The sequence below is a fragment of the Meleagris gallopavo genome, chromosome 1 (assembly GCF_000146605.3).
Source record: "Meleagris gallopavo isolate NT-WF06-2002-E0010 breed Aviagen turkey brand Nicholas breeding stock chromosome 1, Turkey_5.1, whole genome shotgun sequence".
NCBI lineage: Eukaryota > Metazoa > Chordata > Aves > Galliformes > Phasianidae > Meleagris > Meleagris gallopavo.
The window spans coordinates 174,477,660-174,501,484 of record NC_015011.2 but is presented as its reverse complement, the minus strand read 5'-3'; the positions used below and the strand labels follow the sequence as shown (position 1 = coordinate 174,501,484).

The following is a 23,825-nucleotide window of genomic DNA, read 5'->3' as shown; positions in this document are numbered from 1 at the left end:
CCGCCGATGCGCTCGGCGGGCTGCCGTGACTGGAGCGAGGTTTGGCGGTGCGCGGTGCCCTGCTGAGCGCCTCGTCCCGGCGCTGCGGGGTTGGTGTGCGGCCAGCGAACTGAAGAGCGGCGGCAGCTGGGGGCGAAGCGGGCGTCGTGTGGCCTCTCGTGCTGCTGTGCCGGTGGGCTGCGGTGCCCGATGTGTCGGTGCGGTTCCTGGTGCACTGATGGGTAGCGCTGTGAGCTGTGAACTCGTGGGCTGGGATCTGCGTAGAATCATACAGTGCCTTGGACTGGAAGGAAGGAACCGTAAGGAGTGTCCAGTTTACAACCCCCTGGCATAGGCACGTTGCCACAAACCAGGTCAGGCTGTCCAATGCCCCATCCAACCTGGCCTCAAACCCCAAAATAGGGCACTACAGCTTCTCTGGGCAGCCTGTGATGGGACCTCATCACTCTGAATGTAAAGATTTCCTTCTAATTTCTGATCTAAATCTCCTCTCTTTTTAGTTCAAAGACATTTCCCTTAACCTGTTGATGTCAGACCATGTAAAAAGCCAGTCTCCTTTCTGTTTCTGTTGAGCTCCCCTCAAGTCCTGAAAGGCCATAATGAGGTTTCCCCAGAGCATTCTCTTCTAGGCTGAACAAGCCCAGCTCCCGCAGCCTTTTCTCCTAAGAGGATGATCCTCTAGTTATCTTCTTGGCTCTCCCCTGGACCTGATCAACAGCTCCATCTTTCCTGAGCTGGGCACCCCAGGCCTGGATGCAGGACTCCAGATGGGGCCTCATGAGGGTGGAGTAGAGGGGAACCATCACCTCCCTGTCCCTGCTAGGAGAGAGCCATCTCTCCATTGATGCAGCCCAGGATCACAGAATCACAGAATCATAGGAGTTGGAAGGGACATCCAGAGATCATCAAGTCCAACCCCCCTGCCAAAGCTGGTTCCCTACAAAAGGGTGCACAAGTAGGTGTCCAGGTGGGTCTTGAATACCTCCAGAGAAGGAGACTCCACAACCTCCCTGGGCAGCCTGTTCCATTGCTTTGTCACCCTCACTGTAAAGGAGTTCTTGCGCACATTTGTGTGGAACTTCCTATGCTGCAGCTTATGTCCGTTTCCCCTTGTCCTGTCTCCACACACTGCTGAACAGTCTGGCCACACCACTCTGCCCCCCCACACCTCAGATATTTATAGACCTGGATGAGGTCCCCTCTCAGTCTTCTTTTCTCAAGACTAAACAGACCCAGTTCACTCAGCCTTTCTTCATAGGGGAGATGCTCCAGGCCCTTCACCATCTTTGTGGCCCTCCACTGGACTCTTCCAAGAGATCCTTGTCTTTTTTGTGCTGGGGAGCCCAGAACTGGACACAGTACTCCAGATGAAGCCTTCCCAGGGCAGAGTAGAGGGAGAGGATCACCTCCCTCGACCTGCTGGACACGTTCTTCTTAATGCACCCCAGAATGCCACTGGCCTTTTTGGCCACGAGGGCACACTGCTGGCTCATGGCCAACCTGTCGTCCACCAGAACACCCAGGTCCCTCTCTGCAGAACTCCTCTCCAGCAGGTCATACCCCAACATGTACCAGTGTATGCAATTATTCCTCCCCAGATGCAAGACTCTACACTTGCTTTTATTAAACCTCATCTGGTTTCTTACTGCCCAGCTCTCCAGCCTGTCCAGGTCTCGCTGAATGGCAGCACAGCCTTCAGGCGTGTCAGGCAATCCTCCCAACTTCATATCATCAGCAAACTTGCTGAGGGTGGCCACTATTCCCTCATCAAGATCATTGATGAAGATGTTGAACAAGACTGGACGCAGCACCGACCCCTGAGGAACACTGCTAGTTACAGGTCTCCAGCCAGACTCTGCACCACCAACAATGACCCTCTGCGCTCTGCCAGTCAGCCAGTTCTCAACTCACCTCACTGTCTACTTGTCTATCCCACACTTCCTCAGCTTTGTTATAAGGATGTCATGGGAGACGGTATCAAACACCTTGCTGAAATCTAGGTACACTACATCAACTGCTCTACCCCCATCCACCCAGCCAGTGACAACATCATAGAACGCTACCAGGTTGGTCAAGCATGACCTCCCCTTGGTGAACCCATGCTAACTACTCCTGATAACCTCCTTTTCTCCCAGTTGTCTGGAGATGGTATCCAGCACAAGCTGTTCCATCACCTTTCCAGGGACAGAGGTGAGGCTGACTGGCCTGTAATTACCTGGATCTTCCTTCTTGCCCTTTTTGAAGACTGGAGTGACATTGACTATCCTCCAGTCTTCAGGCACCTCCCCCATTCTCCAAGACCTCTCAAAGATGACAGAGTGGTTCAGCAATCACCTCCACCAGACCACACTGGTCTCCTGCCACCCTTTCCTGATTTCTTGCTCATAGGGACGCACCGATCCTGAGCTTGGAAGAAGAACTGTTTAAATGCCGACCAGCTCTCACAGTTTTGCCCCCTTACCTTCTAACACCCGAGCCCACGGGATAGCTCCAAGTAGGTCCCGGAAGAGATCAAAGTTGGCTCTCCTAAAGTCCAGGGTAGCAATCCTACTTCTAGCTTTGCTTCTTCCACTCAAGATCTTGAACTCCACCATCTCGTGGTCACTACAACCCAAGCTGCCCTCGACCTTTACTTCCTTGACAAGCCCTTCCTTAGTGAGAATAAGGTCCAGCAACACCCCTCCCCTCGTCGGTTCCTCCACCACCTGCATCAGAAAGTTGTCTTCAGCACAATGCAAGAACCATCTGGACCATGCATGCCTGGCCATGTGGCTTATCCAGGAAATATCAGGATAATTGAAGTCCCTCAGAAGCACCAGTGCCTGGGATCGTGCCGCTACTTCCAGTTGCTTATGGAAGGCCTCATCAACCTCCTCCTCCTGATCAGGGGGCCTGTAGTACACACCTAGTTGGCGTTCCAGGCTGCAGGAGCACACTGCTGGCTCGTGTCCAGTTTCTCCTACACCAGGACTCCCGAGTCTCTCTCCATAGAACTGTTCGCAATGAGTTCTTCACCACATCTGGTGGTGCAGACTGTCAAGCCCAGTGCATTAAATGTTTAAGAATGTTCTTTTGTTTTATGGAATCTTCTTTGCCACAGATTTTGGTACGTGATTTTGAGATAATGTTTGGAACTGTGACCATAAGAGGGACTGTGAAGGTGACAAGAGCTGTGGAACAACTTAGCAATTTTACTGATGAAGATGCATGTCTTTCTCTTTCTTTGAATGATCCAAAAATTACAGTAGAATTCTGTATCTGCAGACTTGGGCAGGCAATACTGAGTATTTAGAGCAGTGTTTTCAAAGCTATGCAGTGTAAAAATGTAACAGCAACAACAAAAAAGATAAAGGTTTAAATCCTTCTTGTTCAATCTTTTCTACACACAAACAAGAGTGAGTATCTGTTTTGTCCACAGAAAATGGTAAGTGAAGCTTTCAAAATGAAAAATAGGTATTTGTAGATATTTTATGATGAAAAAGGTATTATGTACTCAGTGTTGGAACTTACATTTCACGTTTTTGCCAACTCAGGAAGGACTATAATAAAAGTTTTGATTTTCTGTGCAAACTAGATACTACCAGGGTGTTATGGTACTGGAACAGCACCAGCAGTACCAGGTACTGGAACAGGCTGCCCAGAGAGGTTATGGATGCCCCGTCCCTGGAGGTGTTCAAGGCCAGATTGCATGGGGCCCTGGGCAGCCTGGTCTAGTATTAAATGTGAAGGTTGGTGGCCCTGCCTGTGGCAGGGGTGTTGGAGATTCATGATCCTTGAGGTCCCTTCCAACCCGGGCCATTCTGTGATTCTCTTATCAGAACCTGTATGAAATAAAGTGGTATTTTATATTTTTTTCTTTGATTGAAAACATATATTTAAAGAGTAATCTAGTATAACATGCAGTCAGGGACAGTTTTCTAAACAAATGCTATTTTTTTTTGGTCTGTGTGTTTTTTTTCCTTTCACTATTACAGATCGAAACTACTGATTCAAAGAATAATGTGCTGGTGTTCTTCAAGCTGCGACCTGATGTAATTACAGAAGATAATCTTCATAGTAATATCCTTGTGTCATCTATGCTGGATTCACCAATTAACAGCCTTTATCAAGCTGTTCGACAAGTTTTTGCACCAGTATTGCTAAAGGTGAAAAATACACTGATTTAAACAGTCTGTAGATTTAAATTGAAAGATTAGAAATCCACAGCATATCTTAACTATTCTGACATATGTTTTTGAATGTAAGGTATTTATATATATTAAAAGGTTAAGTAATGGAAGATAGTTCTAATTTCTGAGTTAAAAAAGACACTTTTCCCATAGCACTCAGGATAATGGGAGGATTCTTTCTGGTCATGTGTGTGCCTGACTAGAAATGTGGAATCCACAGGACTGTGGTTACTGCAGATGGGGGCATGAGAAACAGAAGATGCTGTTACTTGACATTAATTGTAGTGTCTCATCATATGGGCAGCTGACTCACCATCCTTGGATGTGTTTAAAAACCGTCTGGATGTGGTGCTCAGGGACATTATATGGTTGGACTTGATGATCTGTGAGATCTTTTCCATCCTGAGTATTTCTACGATGCTGTGATTCTATTTTGATTAAGGGGAAATAGCAATAATTCTACTGAGTCACCTCTTGTGACATTTTTATTGTAGGATGAAAAATGGAGTAAAACATTGGATCCCAAACTCCAGAAACTTCTAAGCGAGCTCGAAGCAGGTTTGAGTACCGTGCTCAGAAGATCAGATCCTAATTGTATAGGAACAGAATTCACTGAAAATGATGTGCAAGGTTTGTTTGGCAATTATGCTTTTTATAATTAATTATCATGATACTAATACCATTAATTTCGTAGTAATCGACATTATTAATTATATTGCTATAATAAATGCAACTGATTCCAAATTGGGAGTAAATCATTGATAGATTGAATTTTCAGTCTTCATAATCCCAGTGTCTGCAGAATTGTGCAGCAGCTTATCATCTGTAGTTTGGAACTGCTGGTGGTCAGCTCTGGTCTCTTGGTATGAACTTGATGCTGCATTTCATTTGAGTCAGAAGTTGAAGGATAATCAGGGAATTCTAAGGCAAAAGTTTGCTTTATAAGTATATTCTGACTGACAGTATTTAGTGAACATTCATTTATTCTGTATTTAAACACACACTGTTCTTATTTGCAGCTATCCTTACACCAACAGATGAATTTCAGTTCTGGAAAGAATGTGCTCAGCATGGAAATAAATTGCGTGGTAAAGAGAGAGCTTCTCATTTCAAAGACCTATTTGAGGACCTTGCAAAAGTATGTTCTCTTTTGTATAATCAGTGATATTTTTGTAGACATAGTAGAAAAGTGATCTCCTTGTGAAACACAAGTCCGTGTATATATATATGTTTAGTTCAAAGATTTGACTATATGGCCACTTAGTTAATTTTTCTTAGGCAAAACTTGACTTAAAATGTCATTTATGTAGTACCAAGTGACAGTGGTGTAGGGGAATGCCCAAAGGTAATGGGGAGCAGATTTGACCATTAAATCCTAAAGCTGCTGTGGAGATGTAAGAGTGCTACAGTTTGTTCATGCTAACTGATTGTATTGTGCAAAATTTTAGGCATCTGGAGAGCATTTGGTTGAATTGCACTGCTGTTACCAAACGTTCCTTACATGAATAAGCTTAAACTAATAGTTAATGTTTTTTGAGAGGATTCTTCCATATCCTATTATGCAGTACACTACAGGAAATTATAGCAATTACTAGCTGCTGTAAAGCATAAATGCTTCTGTGATGTTATTTGCAAAGTGATTATATTTATTTTTTTTCCTAGCATTATTACAACTTAGATAGTTTCTCATTACTTGAAGTTGTGGATTTAGTGGAAACTACCAAGGATACTGTTGATAATGTATGGAGGCAAACAGAACATGATCCTTATCCACAGCCACGCATGTATAATCTCCTGGATGTAATAGGTAAATCCTGATGCAGTTTTTATTAAATAATCATTTAAGGAAAAAGTAGAATGAATCTTTGAGCACACATCTTCCTCCTTTTAAAGACCCCACTGCTAGCTTACAGTGTTAAGATGCTTGTGTGTTATAATTATGATCCATCAATATTGTTTTCTTTGTGGTGTCCAATAATTAAGCCAGTTGTGGTTGATATTTTCAGGTATGCTTGGGAAGACAATAAATAATATCAACATGGAGATTTATACTTTTCAGCTGGTGGATTAGGTTTGTCTTGCCTCTGTTAGGGTTAGGAGCTTACCTACTGGAGAGGAGCTCCACAGAGAAGGACCTGGATGTTCTGTTGGACTGCAAGCTGGCCGTGAGCCAGCAGTGTGCCCTTGTGGCCAAGAAGGACAATGGTATCCTGGGGTGCATTATAAAGAACATGTCCAGCAGGTCCAAGGAGGAGATCTTCCCCTCTACTCTGCCCTGGTGAGGCCACATCTGGAGTACTTTGTCCAGTTCTGGACTCTCCAGTTCAAGAAAGGCAGGGAGTTTCTGGAGAGAGCCCAGTGCAATGCCACAAAGATGATAAGAGGCCTGGAGCATCTCTGTTACAAGGAGAGGCTGAGAGACCTGGGACTGTTCAGCCTGGAGAAGACTGAGAGGGCATCTTAAGAATACTTATTAATATTTAAATGGTGGGAGCCAAGTGAATGGGGCCAGGCTCTTTGCAGTGGTGCCTGCTGACATAACAAGGGGAAAAGGCACAAAGTGGAACACAGGAAGTTCTACAGAAACATGAGGAAAAACTTCTTCACTTTGAGGGTGACAGAGCACTGGAATAAGCTGCACAGAGAGACTGTGCAGTCTCCTCTGGAGATATTCAAAATCCACCTGGATGATTTCCTGTGTAACCTACTGTAGGGAACTTGCTTTAGAATCATAGAATCATTTCAGTTGAAGGGACCATTAAAGGTCATCTAGTCCAACTTCCCTGCAGTGAGCATGTATATATACAGCTGGCAGAGGGCTGGACGAGCTGGTCTTCAGAGATCCTATCCAGCCACTATGGTTCTATATTTGACTCCATTTTTTCCCGGAGGGTAAAATTTAATTGCGTAAAAACTCAAAAGTGGATTCAGTTTGTATGGAAGTGAGGGCAAGACATGCAGAGAGGTTGCTTTCCTCATTCTCATGACAGCAGTCCCACATCTTTGGACCATTGTAAGATTCTGAACTTTGTGTTCAGTTTGATGCTGTTTGTGTGTGTAGGGAGGAGTTGTTGTAGATGGAGCTTGTGAAGTTTAAAGGAATTATTTTGGACAAGCAGTATATTGTTTTTGTCTACTTCTTTGTGTTCTAGGTAGCTGTCTGGGTAGATTTGTTCAGAGAAAATTAACAACTTTGAATCTGTGGGAGGATGCTTTTCACATTGTTAAAGAAAATATAAAGGCTGGCATCTTAATTTGTGAGCAGTGGGTGTCAGCTTGTGAGTACTTAACTGGACAGCTATGGCAACGTTATACTCTGCATCAGTGGAAAAATGAGAAGTATATCCCTGAATCATTAACTGAACTCTGCAAACGTCTTGATGAGGTAATGCCCATTCTTTTTTTTTTTTTAATTTATTGCTTATTACCATGTAAGATTGCGTATTGTAATCTATTCATTGGACACAATTAAATGCTGTGGTTTTAAGTTATAAAAGGAAAATAAACCGCTTCTAATAGCCTTTTTAGAGCAAGCATTCTGTAATTCAAAAGCTTGTATATGCCTCTAAAAACTTATTATAAAAAGTAGAGGGACGTCATGCTGCTTGTGTGCTTTTGCTTTAAATGTAAATTTCATGTATGTCGAATGTATAATTTTTTTTCCTGTTGCAGGTGTTAACAGTTAGAACACTGCATGAAAAACTGACTTATTTTTTGCCATCTGGAGAACAAAATGATCTACACCTTGCTCAGGTGTTTGAGCCCTTTGCTGGCCTAAATCCTGTACACTGCAATCCTTACACAGAGGTATATTGCTTGTTTTTAATTTATAATCAAACTTTGTCTTTTTAAATTTATTTATATGAATGATCTTAAACTAACACGTATACTTGGTACCTCTAGCCATTATGGAAAGCTGCTGTCTCTCAATTTGAAAGAATTATTGCACCAGCAGAACAAAAAATGGCAATCAAACTGAAGAAATTTATTTCAGAAATTCAAGACAGTCCTCAACAGGTACAGTTATTTTTGCAATCTGAAAACCTCCGTACAGATAAAGTTGCTGTATTCAGAAGCAGTTAAGTTTTAAGCAAAGGAATAAATACTTACAGTCAAAGATTGTATTTATAAACAGCCATAAGCCAACTTTTTAAAATTTCATATTTCAGCTTATTCAAACATTTCAGAAATATAAGGAACTGATAAAGCATCCAAATACAAGCAAAGAACTGCTTTTTGAAAGGGAAACATTGCTAGCAAGACTTCAAGATTATGTCAAAGGTAAAAGCTATCTAACAGTCTTAAATTGCATTAATATTTTTGCAAGTAATAGAATTCTTTATTTACTAATAATTTATGTAAATATACCCAGTATGTTTCTACAACTGCAGTAATAAATTCAAGCTTCTTCTATTAAGTTTCTGGTCTAACATGAATCATCTGCTTGTGTTAGACTATCAGACAGACTTTGAAACTCGATGCCATGGTGCTCCTGGTGATGTTTCTGGACCTCTGTCCGGCAAAAATCTTTCTGAAGTTGTCAATAACATCGTATGGGTACGGCATCTGGAGATGAAGGTAACAGCTTTCATTGCAATCTGATTCCATTACAGTTTAGGTACAGTATTACTGTATGAATATATATAAGAATATACAGATTCTGAAATCTTAATTCTCATTGATCTGTACAGTGTTCACTTGAAGTCCAAAGGGATTTCTTGGTATTGCTTTTCTGAGTCAGAAACTGACTTTACATTTTTACATTGCTAAATTAAAAATACATTTTATGTCTGTGTAATACAAGTAAATGTTAAGCAATTGTGTTCTCTTATAACCAAATGAGTTCCAGACAAACTTGACTCTGTTTAACTTCTGTTATTTTGTTGATTTGTTTTTATGCTCCAGTTTGGAACTCAGAGGTTTTTTTTCTTTTTTTGAAAAGTATGTACTTGATAAAAGCAAAATGTTTTCTGTAAACTTCATTGACATATTTGAATGAGAACAATAGATATATCCATCCCAAAGTAATGATTAGCCTAGATTTTTGGATTCACTTGAGTTTTGTGGGACCCATTTCAGTTCAGTATGACAAAGGATGGAGGTCTGGAAGATGTTATTTTTCTGTTGGTCCTCCAGAAGGAAAAGCAGCAGATGAGATTTCACAATGATTTCTCCTGCTTGCTCTGCTGAAGTTCAAATAAGTAATGCAAGTGGTATGAAGAATAATCTCTTACAGATATGTGTCAGTTGTATGTCTACTTTAGGCTGAGCTGAGTTTTTGAATTCCTCTCAAATCTTCACAGATGGTGTTGACTAAAGTCTTGTCCATGCGTGGGTCTGGAATCTCGTTTGAAGTGCCCTTGAGTATTGACATGGACATTAAAGATACAGTAAAGAAGGACATGGGAGATTTGTACTTTTATGGAACATGAACATAAATATGATCAGATAGGATACCCTAGGGTATCTTTACAATAGTAGGCAACTTGTGGACAACTTAGTCAAATCAACTTCTCAATTCACTCTAATGGGAATTTGAACACCTAGGACACAATTCAGGATTCATACTTTTTTTGTAATCTGTTTTTGACACTGAATTGGATCTTTCCGAATACTAATTTGTATTGTGATGATTCCTATTACCATGAAATTAAGCTTGCTTTCTTTGTGGTTGTGTTCAAGGTGGATGATGCTATAAAGCTGGCAGAGGCTCTTCTGTCTGACTTGTCCGGGTTTCAAACTTTTCACCGGAGTGCGGGTTCCTTTTTGGAGCAGTTAAAAGTATATGAACAAGAACAATTTGATGATTGGTCTAGGAATATCCAGTCAGAAGTATCAAATCCCAAATCAGGACTTTGGTAAGTACATTTTCATTAAAATGATGCTAACATCTGTAGTGATATGTAACTAATAGGATCTGCTTTAGGAATTACAAACTTCACAGAAATAAAAATGAACTGAGAAACAAAATGAAAAAGTTCATTATCATTTCATCATTCTGCCAGGATAGGTTGTTAGGGTGTAGTTTACTGGACTATGCTAATACCTGGTTCTGTTAACACCAGGGATGATATATATATTTGTTTTGCCTGCTGTGAATACTTCTGTAATAATTTCTAGAACTCAGATGAGTATAATAGTGATAAATAGATGACACAATATGTAGTTATAAATAATTGATGTTCACAAGAAATTCTCTGGTCCAAATAGAGCAGATGAAAGAAGGGTGCGTAAATCAGTTTGAAGTCATAACCTTCATTCACAAAAATATAGAAATAACTATTTATTTATTTATTAGCTTGGCCTTATAGCTTCTTATTGTATCTGATGTCTACGTGTTGCCAGCTTTCTTTGAAAATAGTGAGAGTTGTGCAATACACAAGTGTTGATACTCCTTTTTAAAGATGTCAGAGTAGAGGGGGACTATCACCTTCTTTGCCCTGCTGGCCACTCCTGTCCTCTTATGATGCAGCCCAAGATACTGTTGGCCTTTAGAGCTGCAAGTGCACACTGCTGGCTCATGCCAGCTTTTTGTCTACCAGGACCCCCAAGTTCTTCTCCTTAGGGTTGCTCTCAATGAGTTCTTCTCCCAGTCAGTAAACAATTGAATTTGCCCTAGCCCAAGTGCCACACACAGCACTTGTCCTTGTTGAACCTCTTTAGGTTCTCATGGACTCACTTTTTGAGCCTGTTCAGGTCCCTCTGGGTGGCTTCCCTTCTTTTTATGGTGTCAGCTGCACCACTCAGCTCGGTGTCATCTGTCATTGTCATTGACAATAACCCTGTGGCTATGACTATCCAACCAATTCTTTATACACCTAATAGCCCAGCCTTCAAAACCATATTTCTCTATCGCAGAGATAAGGATATGGTGTATGACCATGTCAGAGGCCTTGCAAAAGTCCAGGTAGACAACATCACTCCACCAATGCTGTCACTCTGTCATAGAGGGCCACCAGATTGGTCAGGCATGATCTGCCCTTGATGAAGCTATGCTGGCTGTCTCTAATCACCTCCTCATCTCGTATGTGCCTTAACATCTCTTCCAGGATGTTCTTCCTCATGATGATCTTCAAAATTAAGAGAAAGGTTACTAGAATAACATCTGAGTAATTTAAAATGCTAATAAACATAGAAAAATATAATAGAATTACATAAAGCTTTTCAAAATTACTACTTTATTATAAAATAGGAAATTTTGTTCACTGATGTATTTAATTTGATTTCATTTTAGCATCCAAGCTAATAGTCCAGTAATGGAGTTGGATCACGTTTTTGGAACATTAAATATACTTTATTCAGACCGTTTGGTGACTCTCCTAAGAGAAGTACGTCAACTGTCAGCACTTGGTTTTGTTATACCAGCTAAAATACAGCACGTTGCAAACACTGCACAGAAGTTCTCTAAGCAAGCAGTCATCCTCAAACAGGTAAAGATTAAATGCTATAATAACTTTCTGTTCTGATTTTCCATTTTTAGTAGTAGAATATTTTTAGATTATTATCTTTTCTGCTTGAATGTGTGGTTGAGCTTTCTGCTTATTGTAGAGTATTTCAGTCCAATTTGGAAGGACGTAGGTTGTTTTTAGGTCTTATATCATGTCCTGGAAGATGTCTTGAAAGCATCTGAAGTACTACTAGACGTAATTAAGGTGATGTATAATTATCTCAAGCATGTGTAAGTGGCAGCCCTTTTTACTATCAGAATTAATCACTCGAAGAAGATATCACATTATCACAGTATATATAATTTATTCTTATGAATATTATACTACTCTGGTTAATTCTAATTTCTAAGTAGCATTGATTGCACCATGCATTCAGAAATATACTGTAAATATTAGGAGTACTGAGATATAAATAATCTGTTCTTGGTAATTTAATCTCTTCATTTTTACAGGTCGCACATTTTTATAATTCTATTGATCAGCAAATGATTGAGAGTCAGAAGCCAATGATGTTACAGTCTGCCCTAGCATTTGAACAGATAATTAAGGTGAGAGGACTCTCCTCTCCTGTATTTACAATTTCAGTGTAATCTGTCTATCCTGTGGTACTTCTCTGTTTTTACTGGACATTTTAAGTGCAGTATTCCAATGTAAGCAACACCATCTTTTTCAGTAGCATTTATTAAAACTAGCAGGGCTTTCTTTTTTTGATATTTTGATTTACTTACTGACAAGTGAATTATAACATGCCCATAAACAGTACTTTTAGTCTGGCATTAAGTTTCTCCAGTGCATTACTGTAGCTATAATGGTATGCCCATGTTTTTTGGTTTGCAAGCTTGTTATTTCTCTGGCACAGTAGAGTGGTGTAGTTCTGCACTTTGTATTCAAAGTAAAGAGATCTTTCTCATCAGTCTCTGTATAGTAGGTAACAATCTAGTTTTGCATTTGCTATTAAACCTAACAAAGTTTGTGTGGTTTTAAGCATTCAAAGTCTGGTCCTGGAGGAAATGCTCAAATAACATGGGATAATCCCAGGGAATTGGAAGCTTACATCCAAAAACTCCAAGCTGCTGCTGAACGACTTTCCACTGAAAACAGAAAACTAAGGAAGTGGCACACAAACTTCATTGAAAAGGTATATTTTCAGGTGAAATTGAAATCGTGTTTTTTCAGGATTACTTTACTCTTTCTTTCATTTATATATAGTTATCTTTTAAAATTCTTTTAACAGGTTATATCTCTTATGAATATTGATCTACTTCGGCAGCAGCAGCGTTGGAGAGATGGACTCCAGGAGCTCAGAACTGGTTTTGCCAGCCTCGAGTCACAGGCAGGGTTTCATTATCATATTGCAGGGGTTGAACGTTTGACTTCTAATGCTAATCAAAATTAAGACTCAAACATACTCTGATTTAATTAATTTTTATTAATGAGTTAATTGCTTAATAATGAGGACAGTTTTTTTTTCCAGTTGTGCTAGTAATGGGAGAAGTAAAACACTTGTTCAATTCATTGGTCTTAGGTGAATAAATAGGAAGACCTTCAGTCTTCTGCAACGGTTGGGTCTGCGCCATTAACATGAAATACATGTTGAAATACAGAAATGGCAAGAGCTATGAAGGATCTCAAGGTAGAATAGGACGAATGTATGTGTAAAAATTTAGATTTAGAATGCATTTAGAATACATTTTTGACTGAAATAATGAAGAAGCTACGTTTTTATTTGTTCATCTACAACTGCCAATTCTTGGTTAAGAATATCATACTAATGAATGGTAATCATATTAATGAATGGTAAATGATACCACCTAAGCCACTTTTAGGAATCATTAGTCAGTTTCCTATTTCCTGTTGCCTTTAACAATAACGGGTCTATAATCTTAGATGGATGGATGTGATGTTCTTGGTCTTCCTAATACAAATGTGAATCGCTTTAATTGATACATATTTACTACTCAAAAGTGCATTAGTTCTACTGTATTTTTCCTATAAAATTTGCCATTTTCTTAAAGTAATGTAAATAATTAATAAGTGATTATTTAGCCTTTTTTTAAAATTAGAAATGATAAAATTGAGCAAAATATATCATGTTTTACAAATTATAAGTCTTACTATACCTTGCAAATACATATGATTGCTCTTGTCATCAAGCTGTTAAAATTCTGTAGTAGCTGACAAGGATTTCAGGGCTCTGTCTGCAGAACATGTAGTAGCAACTGGAAAATCAGAATCTGGATTCATTCATATAAGAATTATGAAGAGGTTTGTGTTTACTCTTTAAGAGCATTATTTGGAAGAAAGGAGCTAGAAGTAAATAAATGACTTATAGTCATCAGGGAATGTTACAATGTAGGGAAGTCTCTCCGAAAGTAATGCCTTCTGTTTATTTCTGTGAAAACTATAACAGACACAGAGAACACAACAATAATACTATTTCCTAGAGCAAATTCTCAGCTAAAAACATTTTTCAACGCAGTTATTACCAATGGTTATGCATTTTCACCAGCAATGAACAAAAGCCTGCATGCTGTACTCATAAAAGTCTGTACGGCTGTCTGGAATGTGGCTTGTCTTTCACATCCCTGTCGCCACTGCTAAAATGTATCACCCATTGCCTCACTGTGCTCACACGCACTGTTTGGTCTTCATAAATGTTCAGTAAATGTTAATGAATGTCAATGGGTGCCATTTTTTCCACATGGAGGAATTCAGTTCTACACCTTTGCTCCATATGCACTTCCATGTCAGACACCATTTGTCAGACTGCCCCTCTGCTGCCATCTGTCCCACTGCAATAAAATGTAATGGAATATTGATTGGAAGGTTCAGTCTCCACTGCCATACCACCACTGTCTGTTTCTGATGGTGCCGGTCAACATAATAAAACTGGAGGCATTACTTTTGGAGCGGTCATTGCACTATCTTACATAGTCCATGAAGTTGTTCAAGTGTCAATTTCCAACAGTTTCACACTTTCCTTTCAAACTTTGTTTATCATTGTCTAAAATCTAATTGAGAAAACTTCATTTTTCTTCATCTTTCGAATGATTCTGTTGGAAAATTTCTTGTGTTTGTTGTCTTGAATTGTAGGATTGACCTTAACTGTGTAGCTTCTTGTAGCAGCCTTACACTGCCCTTAAGGACTGAAAATCAATATCCGATTAAATAAGAACGGATGCTGTTAAGCTACAAGAAGTTTCTCATTTCTTTTTTGACTTTTACTGCCCTTCTGAAAATGCTTTGATGGCTTACAAGTGACCACTTACAGACTTTTGTGCTTTAAATATTCTCATTGCTCACATTCCAATGAAATTTTTAATTCTCTAATATAGAATCTCATATCTGCTTTTTAGTTGGTACTATTTAGACAAGGAATTTCTGAAATACAGAAAAGAGATATATTATAGGAGAGTAAAAGCTGTGTCATGTGTTTAGATCTCTCATTCAACAATCCTGAATCTCCTGTTTTAGAAAAGCCATGTGAAATTTTTAACCTGAAGTGCAGTAGAGACTGTTTTGATTTGGATTTTTGTTTCTTATTCCTATGTTCATTTAAGATAAGAAGATCTAGAATTATTATGCTTAATATTGAATCATGCAATATTTCTTTGAGCTTTTTCCAAGATCAATACCTTCAGGCATTCCACTGTGCTGAGCTTCGCATAGTAATGTTTTGAGGAGACAAATGGAGGAAAATAACAGAAGTAAACATTTTTACATTTTAGGGCTTCAAATCAAGTGATATGAAGGCTTGGAGACAACACTGGAATCATCAACTTTACAAAGCTCTGGAGCATCAGTATCAAATAGGTTTAGAAGCACTTAATGAGAATTTACCAGAAATAAATATTGATTTAACATTCAAGTAAGATTTTTTTTTTTTTTTACAAAGAAAATGTTCTGGCTCAAATTGTATTCAAAAACTTTGTTTTGTATTTTGTATTTGTTCCACATTTTAGGCAAGGCCGGTTGCAATTCAGACCTCCTTTTGAAGAAGTACGAGCTAGATATTACAGAGAAATGAAGAGATTCATTTCCATTCCAAATCAGTTTAGGGGAGTAAGTGAAACAGAGGAAGAGTCTATCTTCACTGTTATGACTGAGAGAAATGCAAATGGATTTTTGACTGCTTTTAGTAAAGCAGAAGATTTGTTCAGAAGGCTGGCAGAAGTTTGTAATCAATTCAAGGTATTTTCAATATTTGACTGATTCATATTTTTTGATTTGTATTTCTTTGGGCTTTAGACCTTCTGGAATGAACTGTGCTATGAAATTTGTACATATTGTCCTTTTATACAAGGCATGTCAACCAACCACTTAAGCACATGTAGCTCAAAGCATGTGTACAGTTCCGATTGAAATTTCTGTTATAGCAGTCTTTCTACCCTTGCTCAAGATCTGTTTTTATCATCCTTTCAGTACACAAAGGAAGCTTATAAATGGAAAGGAGACTGATTTCCTCCGCCCCCTCCTCCCCCCCAAAAAAGAATAAGGGGAGATAACTTTAAACTAAAAGAAGAGACATGTAGTTTAGAGATTAGGAGGAAATTCTTTGGACATCGGATGGTGAGACTGTGGCACAGGCTGCCCAGAGAAGTTGTGGATGCCCCATCACTGAAGGTGTTCAAGGCCAGGTTGTAGTGGTTAGACTGCCTGTGTTAGGGAGGGCTGGAACTGTATATTCTAAAGTTCCCTGCCAACAAAAGCCATTCTGTGATTCTGTATTCCTTAAAAGCACGGATATGTCAAACCATTCTGTATGTCCTGATTTTTGCACAAAGAGAATCAGTGTGTAGTTTGAAGGAGCATAAAGGTTAAAGAAAATGTAGCTTTAAAGTGTTACTGAAATATTGTAATATTATTGAGAAACAGAGTATTCTTACTCTACTAAATATTTGTTTTCCATGAAATTAAAAAAAACTATGTTGAGAAGGAATGGATTGTAATTGGCCAAGTAGATATGGAAACTCTGGCAAAGATGCACCTTTCCAGCAAACAGGACTGGGAAAAAAACTTCAAAGCATTAAAAGTGAGAGGCAAAGAAGCAGAACGTCTTCCCAGGTATAGTGCTACTCTGTTCCTTTGTTTGAATAAGGAATTCCTTCAGGTACTTTAAAGGCAATAGTAAAAAAGAACTATTTTTCATATGGAGTTATAAATACAATTTCAAGTGTTTTTTAAATACTACCATAATTTTGACAGATTTAGATGTTGTTTTTCAGTTTTATTTTTAGACACTTACTCCCTTTTCTCCAGGGAACCCTATCAGAATGCTTTTAATGGCTTCTTTTCATATGATGGGAGCCTTTCTCAAAATTCAGGGTTGATTCTGAGATAGTAAAAGACACTGCAGTATTCTAACAATTATTTTAGCTAAGTCATGTACACCTGGATTATATATGGCCATTGGAAATAGGCTTAAAAATATTTATATGTTAAATAATTCATGTATTTAAGCACTTGATTATGTCCTTAAATTTATACTTTAAGATACAGTAGTTTAGGCTTTTATTCTTACAGGCATTCATGTAGGATGCTGTGTATTGCATGGATAGAGTTACTAAATAGAATTGGTGGGAACCACCTTCAGAGCAAATAGAAAGAGGTCACATTTCGTGCAGGAGAATGGGCTGGTGGAACTTGCTGGCTAAATGTTACTTTCAGTAGTAGAGATTTCCAAGTGTTTGAGGATAGACTGAGAGAGCAGAAGAGAAATCAGCTGATGGATCTTGAAGCCAGAAACCACATCTGGATACACAGTGTCACAAGTTGAAAAAAATTTTGAAGCAGGATAGTCAGGAAGATTTTAAAATAGGGTAACCCTTTTCATGGTGTTCTTTAGGCATCTCCTTAAAGTCACTGTCAGAAATAGGGAACGGAGCCTTTATATGACTCACTGTGGCTTTTCTTACATTGTTTGCACTATGAAGACTTGGGTTAGTAAATTCTCATGGAAGTTAGAGACCTAAGGACATTATTGCAGAAATAATATTTTTGTTGCACAAATATTTTTCTTCTTGAGTATTAAAATATTCACTTAGAATTCAGTGTCATGTGTATAAAATCAAGTGATTTACTCATTATTGGAAAGATCAGTGTTAGACCTTAGTCACCATAACGTTGAGTATATATGCTTGACATTTGTTATATGTCTTTCAGTACTACAAGTAGCACAATTATTTATCCAAGAAGGTAAAAATTGTATTTGTAGAATGATGTGAGATTTTTTCTTATTAGGCTATAAAATCAGGTTAAACTACAGACATGCCTACATGATAGAACTATACTGGGACTTGTACATATTACTGAATACTTGCTTTTTTGATATTTTTCTTGAAGCACCATCAAAATAGATTGCATAACTGTTAACTGCAACCCTGTGAAAACTGCAATTGATGATTTTATCCAGAAGTTGTATGATGTTCTTGTCATTTCTTTGAGAAAATCTATACAAGGTAAATAACTTCAATGAATAGTAGTGTTTTTTTTTTTATTTCTTGCACTTGTTTGCACTAATGTTACTGTATTTGTTGAATACTTCTTTTATTGAACAAATGTTTTACTTTTAGACATAGTAAATTGCAAAAATCACAGTGAAGCAAAAGTAGTCTGTTACTTGATTTCCACTACAGGCCTAAGCCTGTATCTTGATCTCCATGTGCATCTTTTCCATTCACTTGTTTTGGCAACATCTGTTTCAAATGTAACAGAATACACCAAGACAAGAAACTTAGAACAAGGCTCAGGCAGAGGGTGAATTACTTCCCTAGCCTGAAAGCTGAATTGCTTTCTGGAAGATGCATTATTTCCTGGAGTTGTGAAGAAAATACATTAAAAAATAGACATACATAGATAGCATAGCTTAACTATTGTGCTTTATAGCATAGCTTTGCTTTTCTTTGTGAATATTTTCACTCTGCAAAGAGGTGGCTTTATTTAGTTTCTTTTAAAACAAAGTAAAACAAAACTCCCACACCCCCTCCAAAAAATTTCACATCTGTTTTTCTCCTATTACCGTAAAAAGACATACAGATTTTGAAAATATACAAATAAATGCACTAGGTCTGTATGTTCAATTCTCAGAAGGGACTGATGCTTACATTTTAAGTAATACACTGCAAGTAGTGTATTAAATTTAAAAATCTATATGTAAACATGAGCATCCAGCCTTTGTTGAAGAGGCATTTAATATTGGGGTCTGCAATTTTTAAGTTAATACCTTGTATACAAAGCTATGTCTTATGCTGGTGTTGTACCACAGCACATTTTTCTGACTTTGTTATTTATTACTACAAATATTTTTCCATAACAGCTCTGTTTTCTACGTTTCTTTATGTAGCTCACTTGTCTGATGTTTCTTCATTTCTTAATGATGCCATGGAAGCATTAGTTGTTAGACCCCAAACTGTAGAAGAAATATCAGAAGACAATTTAAAATATTTAAGTCTACATGAGCAAAAAGGAGAGGTAAGATACAATTTTATCATATCCAAGACAAAAACTATAAAAAAAAAATATAACTGCATTCTGGTAGCAAAACTTACATTTAATGTAACTAATTTAGAATATGCAGTGGCAGTATAGAGTCAGGGCAGAGGTCCATGTAACAAAGTATTTTCTCTCCAGCAGTGGAATAAAATGGCTGCATAGGGAAAGAATATAAAATCACGATATTGTATTTGATGTTTTCCCACACTTCTAGCCTCTAACCAGAACCTTTTTGATAGAATGATAGAATGGCCTGGGTTGAGCTTTATGTAGTTCCTCTCCATGTAGTAAGAATGGTTTTCTCTTCTACAGTCTTAGCTAGTCTCCTCTTAGGGCAAATATACCTTTGACATTCATATTATCTTCTGGTAAAGTGTAGGTTGGTCACTCATTACAAGTAGGACAGTTGTTTTTATTATTTTTAGCACCTCTCGTCTGTTAACTTCATACCATTTATGTCTTATTTTGGAAGAGTTGTAGAGCAATCCATTCATATGCATACTTTCCATGACACACAATGATAATGCTCATTGTTATATTCTGTATCAACCATCTCTATACGGAACAATTTTAGTTTACTCCATTTTTTCATTTAAGCCTACATCACTCTGATAATCCTTCTTGCCCAAAACAGCATTTCTCCTTAGTATTAAGGCATTTTCTCATCACTCAATTTTTGAAGGAGAGCATAGGTAACAGATGATTTTGAAAAAAATTCTCTGCATTGATTTCCATTTTTAATGACTTTAAAAAGTTTATTTTCTTTAATAAACTTTGGCTGGTTCTTAATGTGGAAAAAAACATTTTTTTTTTCTATTATAAGGGCAAAAACAAGTGGTGCAAAGGCAATCACTGAGCAGCTCTCTTGAGTAGAGCAGCACCCAGCCAGTTCCCCAAGAAAAGATAGCTAACCTCCAAAACCTCCGTCTGCCCTGTTTTATTGCTGCACAGGATGTTATATGGTATGGAATATTATGTGGTTAGTTTGAGTCATCTGCCTGGTTGTGTCCTCTCTGAGCTGCTTTGACACTCCCAGGATATTAAACAGGAAGGCAGTTAGCAACATCTTGATACTGAGCAAACACTGTTCTGCACTAACTGAAACATCAGTGTGTTGTCTGCATTGTTTTGGGGACATAACATAAACACGGCAGGTCTGCTGTGAGAAAAATTAACTCCTTCCCAGCCAGGCCCATGACACATTTAGGTACATATATACCGATATTCTGTTGCTTTGATACTGTTTTGTTTTTGATCTTCTGTTGCTTTTGATACTGGTTGATTGGGTATCTACAATAAGTAAGGAGTCATTTGCCTGTTTCTCACTAAGTATTAACTCCTGTATATTTCATTGCAGGATCAAGATTTAGAATTTTTCTAAATATCTCAGATGCTATTTTTCTTGTGTTTAACTTTTTATGTAAGCAGTATTAAAAATGCAAATGCACGTAGACACATTATCTATGGATACACCAATGGTGATTCTTATATATTTATTTATTGTTTGGGTAAGCAGGATTTACTGATTTTTTACATACACACGTGTATTTTTAATCCACTTGAATTTAGATTTTTCTCCTGTTTCAAGAAGCTGAGGATAAAAACAAACTTCTGCGAACTGTGGCTGGTGCGGGTTTGGACACAATCAGCAACCTGAGAGCTACGTGGGATAAATTCGAATTAATGATGGAAAGCCACCAGCTTATGATAATAGAGCAGGTAACAATGTTTAATCATGGAATCGTAGAATGGCTTGGGTTGGAAGAGATCATCTAATTCCAGCCCTCCTGTCATGAGCAGTGTTTATACTCACTAGATCAGGCTGCCCAGGGTCCTTTCACAGAATTCCAGAAACACAGAGGTTGAAAAGGACTTCTCAAGATCATCTAGCCCAACTCCCTCTGCCATAGCAACACCTCCAGGGGTGGGGCATTGATGGCATCTTTGGGCAGCCCATTCCAGTGCCTCACAAGTCTCTAACAAGTTTCCTCCAACTGTAAAATCTAAATCTCCTCTCTTTTATTTTAAAACCATTCCCCCCTGACCTGTTACCATCTGCCTGTGTGAAAAGTACGTCTCCCTTTGGTTTATAAGCTTCCTTTAAGTGCTGGAAGGCTACAATGAGGTCTTCCTGGAGCATTCTTCAGTCAACTTTTTTTTGTAGGAGAGGTGCTCCAGTTTTCTGATCATCTTTGTGGCTTTCCTCTGGACCCACTCCAGCAGCTCCTAAAGCACTGAAGTCCAGAGAAATACTTTTTCATGAATTATATAGAATCCATACCTTTTCCTTGTTCAGTATTAACACAAACTTTGATGACAGTCTGTAAGGAGATACTATTTAACCAGGTAGCTAGATGAAGTCATTTAGAACTGATTCTGAAATTAATGTTATGTTGTTCTTCTGTCTCAGAGACCTACGTAAAGACAGAGATGGCTTAATATAAATCAGCAGTTCCCTGAAGAAAACAGAACAGTTAAAATATATTGTTTATTTTATTATGTTCTTAGCACTGATGATAGGGTGGTTTCTTTTCTTTTCTTTCTTTTTTTTTTTTTTCCTAACAACTTGGCTAAACTATGTGCATTCCTCTAATTGCCAGGCCACTGAGACACTGCTGAACACATTTTCATTACTACTGAAGATACTAATGTGTCATACAAATAGCAGTTCTTCTGTGTGCAGGCTAAGTGGGTAGCATAGGCCAAAAAATAGATCTTACCTACCAGCATAAAGTTAGTACCCCTTGTTTTGAAATGAAGACTAAAAATGAACAATTTCATAGGATGTTACATATGAACAATGTGATTACTTCAGTTTTGTTGGATACTAGTTGTACTTGTGATCCATTAAAGGAATCTCATTTTTAACTCTTACTTTGCAGATTGAAGTGATGAAGGGAAATGTGATGTCACGTATTAACATATATCTTCAAGACCTGGAAAAATTTAAAGCTCATTGGGATCAGCTGAAGCCAAGTGATGATGTAATTGAAACAGGTGATCAAGATGTGCTTGAGAAAAGTGCTCAGATCATAAAGGAAAAAAAAGAAGAATTTGATGAACTTGAAACCATGAAGGAAAAACTCATGTATGTTTATTTCCCTTTACATTGTAGTCATTAATGTATGGATCTTTTGCAGTAGCAATATCTTAGAAAATATTAAATTTTATCTCACGGATAGCATTGGTAATTCAGTTTTCTTCATGTTAAAGGATTTTCATTCATTATTTTTCAAGGTTATTTTTGTTCATTTTACATTATGTGACTTTCTCGTTCTGAAGGCTTTTTTTGAAATGAAAAGGTCAAGGACTCAGGCCTCTAAGGAAAACAATGTGTAAACAAAAGGGCAGATATCCTGACTTTTGAACTTCTCACTAAAGGGAAGTTTGGCATACCGGTCCAAGGAAGGGGACTTATTGGTTCAGTCAGCTAGTAACTTCAATGGGCTAGAGCTCACCTCTCTCATTTTTGAGTTAGTGTCCTATCTCAGAATCACAGAATCACAGCATGGCCAGGATTGGAAGGGACGTCAAGGATTGTGAATCTCCAACCCCTCTGCCACATGCAGGGCCACCAACCTCCACATTCAGTACTAGACCACTATCAATTCATTCAATACTAGACTACTATCTGTTAGACTGTTGTGTTGAAGGAAAGAATTTTTTCCTCTAAATACCTACTTAGATAAACTCATTACTGCATATCCTGAGCAGACAAAATTTTTTATTTCAGTTCTTAGCTTGGCATGTAATTATGGTAGTAAATAAAACCAGCATGATTTTTCTACCTGTAATGAAGAAAAAAATCAATTTGAACTTTATTTTACACCTTATTTCGGGTAATACCAAGTTCAAAATTCACTTTGTAAAAAAAAGAAATGAAAGTTTATGGCAAATACAGTTACTCCTTTTATTCCTTTATTATTTCTGCTTGGGAAGGAGACAGTAATGAAATTGCAATTGGCAAAAATGCTCTTCAGTGAAGCCAGTGGCTTTTCTTAATTAAAGGAAGTCTATTTTAATGTGATTGCTTCTGTTAAATCATTAATGTGTAATTGAATAACGTAGTGTATAATGCGGTTATCTTCTTATTCAGTGAAGAATGCCATCATTTTAAATTGGAGCAGCCTGACTTCTCATTGTCAAAAGTTGTATCTCAAGATATTAAGAGTTGTGCAGAAGTCTGGGCATTGTATGAAGAATTTTATCAAGGTTTTCAGGAGAAAGCCAAAGAAGACTGGATTACTTTTAGGTATGATTTTCTTGCTTTATTTTTTCATGGATATGTATGCGTGGTTATAGTTCTGTGTTATTATGACCTTTTCTATATTTGATTTTCATGCAGGAGTAAAACATACCTATTTGAAGAATTTTTGTTTAACTGGCATGATAAAATTAGGAAGATGGAAGGACACACTGTAATGACAGTAAAGTTGCAAAAAGAAGTGGACAAATACAAAGTAAGATGCTACTTATAGCAAGGTGTTTAAAATAAAAAATCCTATAGTATTATTTACTATGTTATTCACTGTTCATTTATCACAAAAAAAAAATCAGAATTTCAGAAAGTATCTCCTGGTGCTGTTTTGAACATTTAATTTATTTATAAGAATCTTTTAGTGCCTTATAGTGAACGAGGAGAGCATTACAATTTACTTAAATGTGCCTCACAATGAGTTTTCCTGAAAAAGTTCTTAAACATCAAATCCAAGATTCT

General features: G+C 37.9%; 1 protein-coding gene across 1 annotated transcript; it reads left to right on the top strand.

The window, feature by feature from the left end:
• Positions 1–6: 6 nt before the first annotated feature.
• Positions 7–23,586, top strand: LOC104917611 (cytoplasmic dynein 2 heavy chain 1-like). Its single transcript, XM_031552155.1, has 24 exons — positions 7–47; positions 3,908–4,145; positions 4,664–4,799; positions 5,189–5,307; positions 5,832–5,976; positions 7,322–7,554; positions 7,842–7,976; positions 8,073–8,186; positions 8,339–8,450; positions 8,623–8,747; positions 9,852–10,027; positions 11,404–11,599; positions 12,070–12,165; positions 12,603–12,755; positions 12,852–12,950; positions 15,346–15,485; positions 15,580–15,808; positions 16,554–16,681; positions 17,960–18,075; positions 18,960–19,087; positions 20,678–20,827; positions 21,991–22,196; positions 23,205–23,360; positions 23,454–23,586. Exons 1-24 carry the CDS (start codon positions 7–9, stop codon positions 23,584–23,586), a joined length of 3,504 nt encoding a protein of 1,167 aa, XP_031408015.1.
• Positions 23,587–23,825: the final 239 nt, after the last annotated feature.

Excerpts from the sequence above, each read along its gene's own strand:
- LOC104917611 (XM_031552155.1), top strand. The coding sequence starts at position 7 with ATGCGCTCGGCGGGCTGCCGTGACTGGAGCGAGGTTTGGCG. Across the intron at positions 10,028-11,403 it reads AATCCCAAATCAGGACTTTG|CATCCAAGCTAATAGTCCAG; the intron begins GTAAGTACATTT and ends ATTTCATTTTAG. Across the intron at positions 20,828-21,990 it reads AGCTTATGATAATAGAGCAG|ATTGAAGTGATGAAGGGAAA; the intron begins GTAACAATGTTT and ends CTTACTTTGCAG.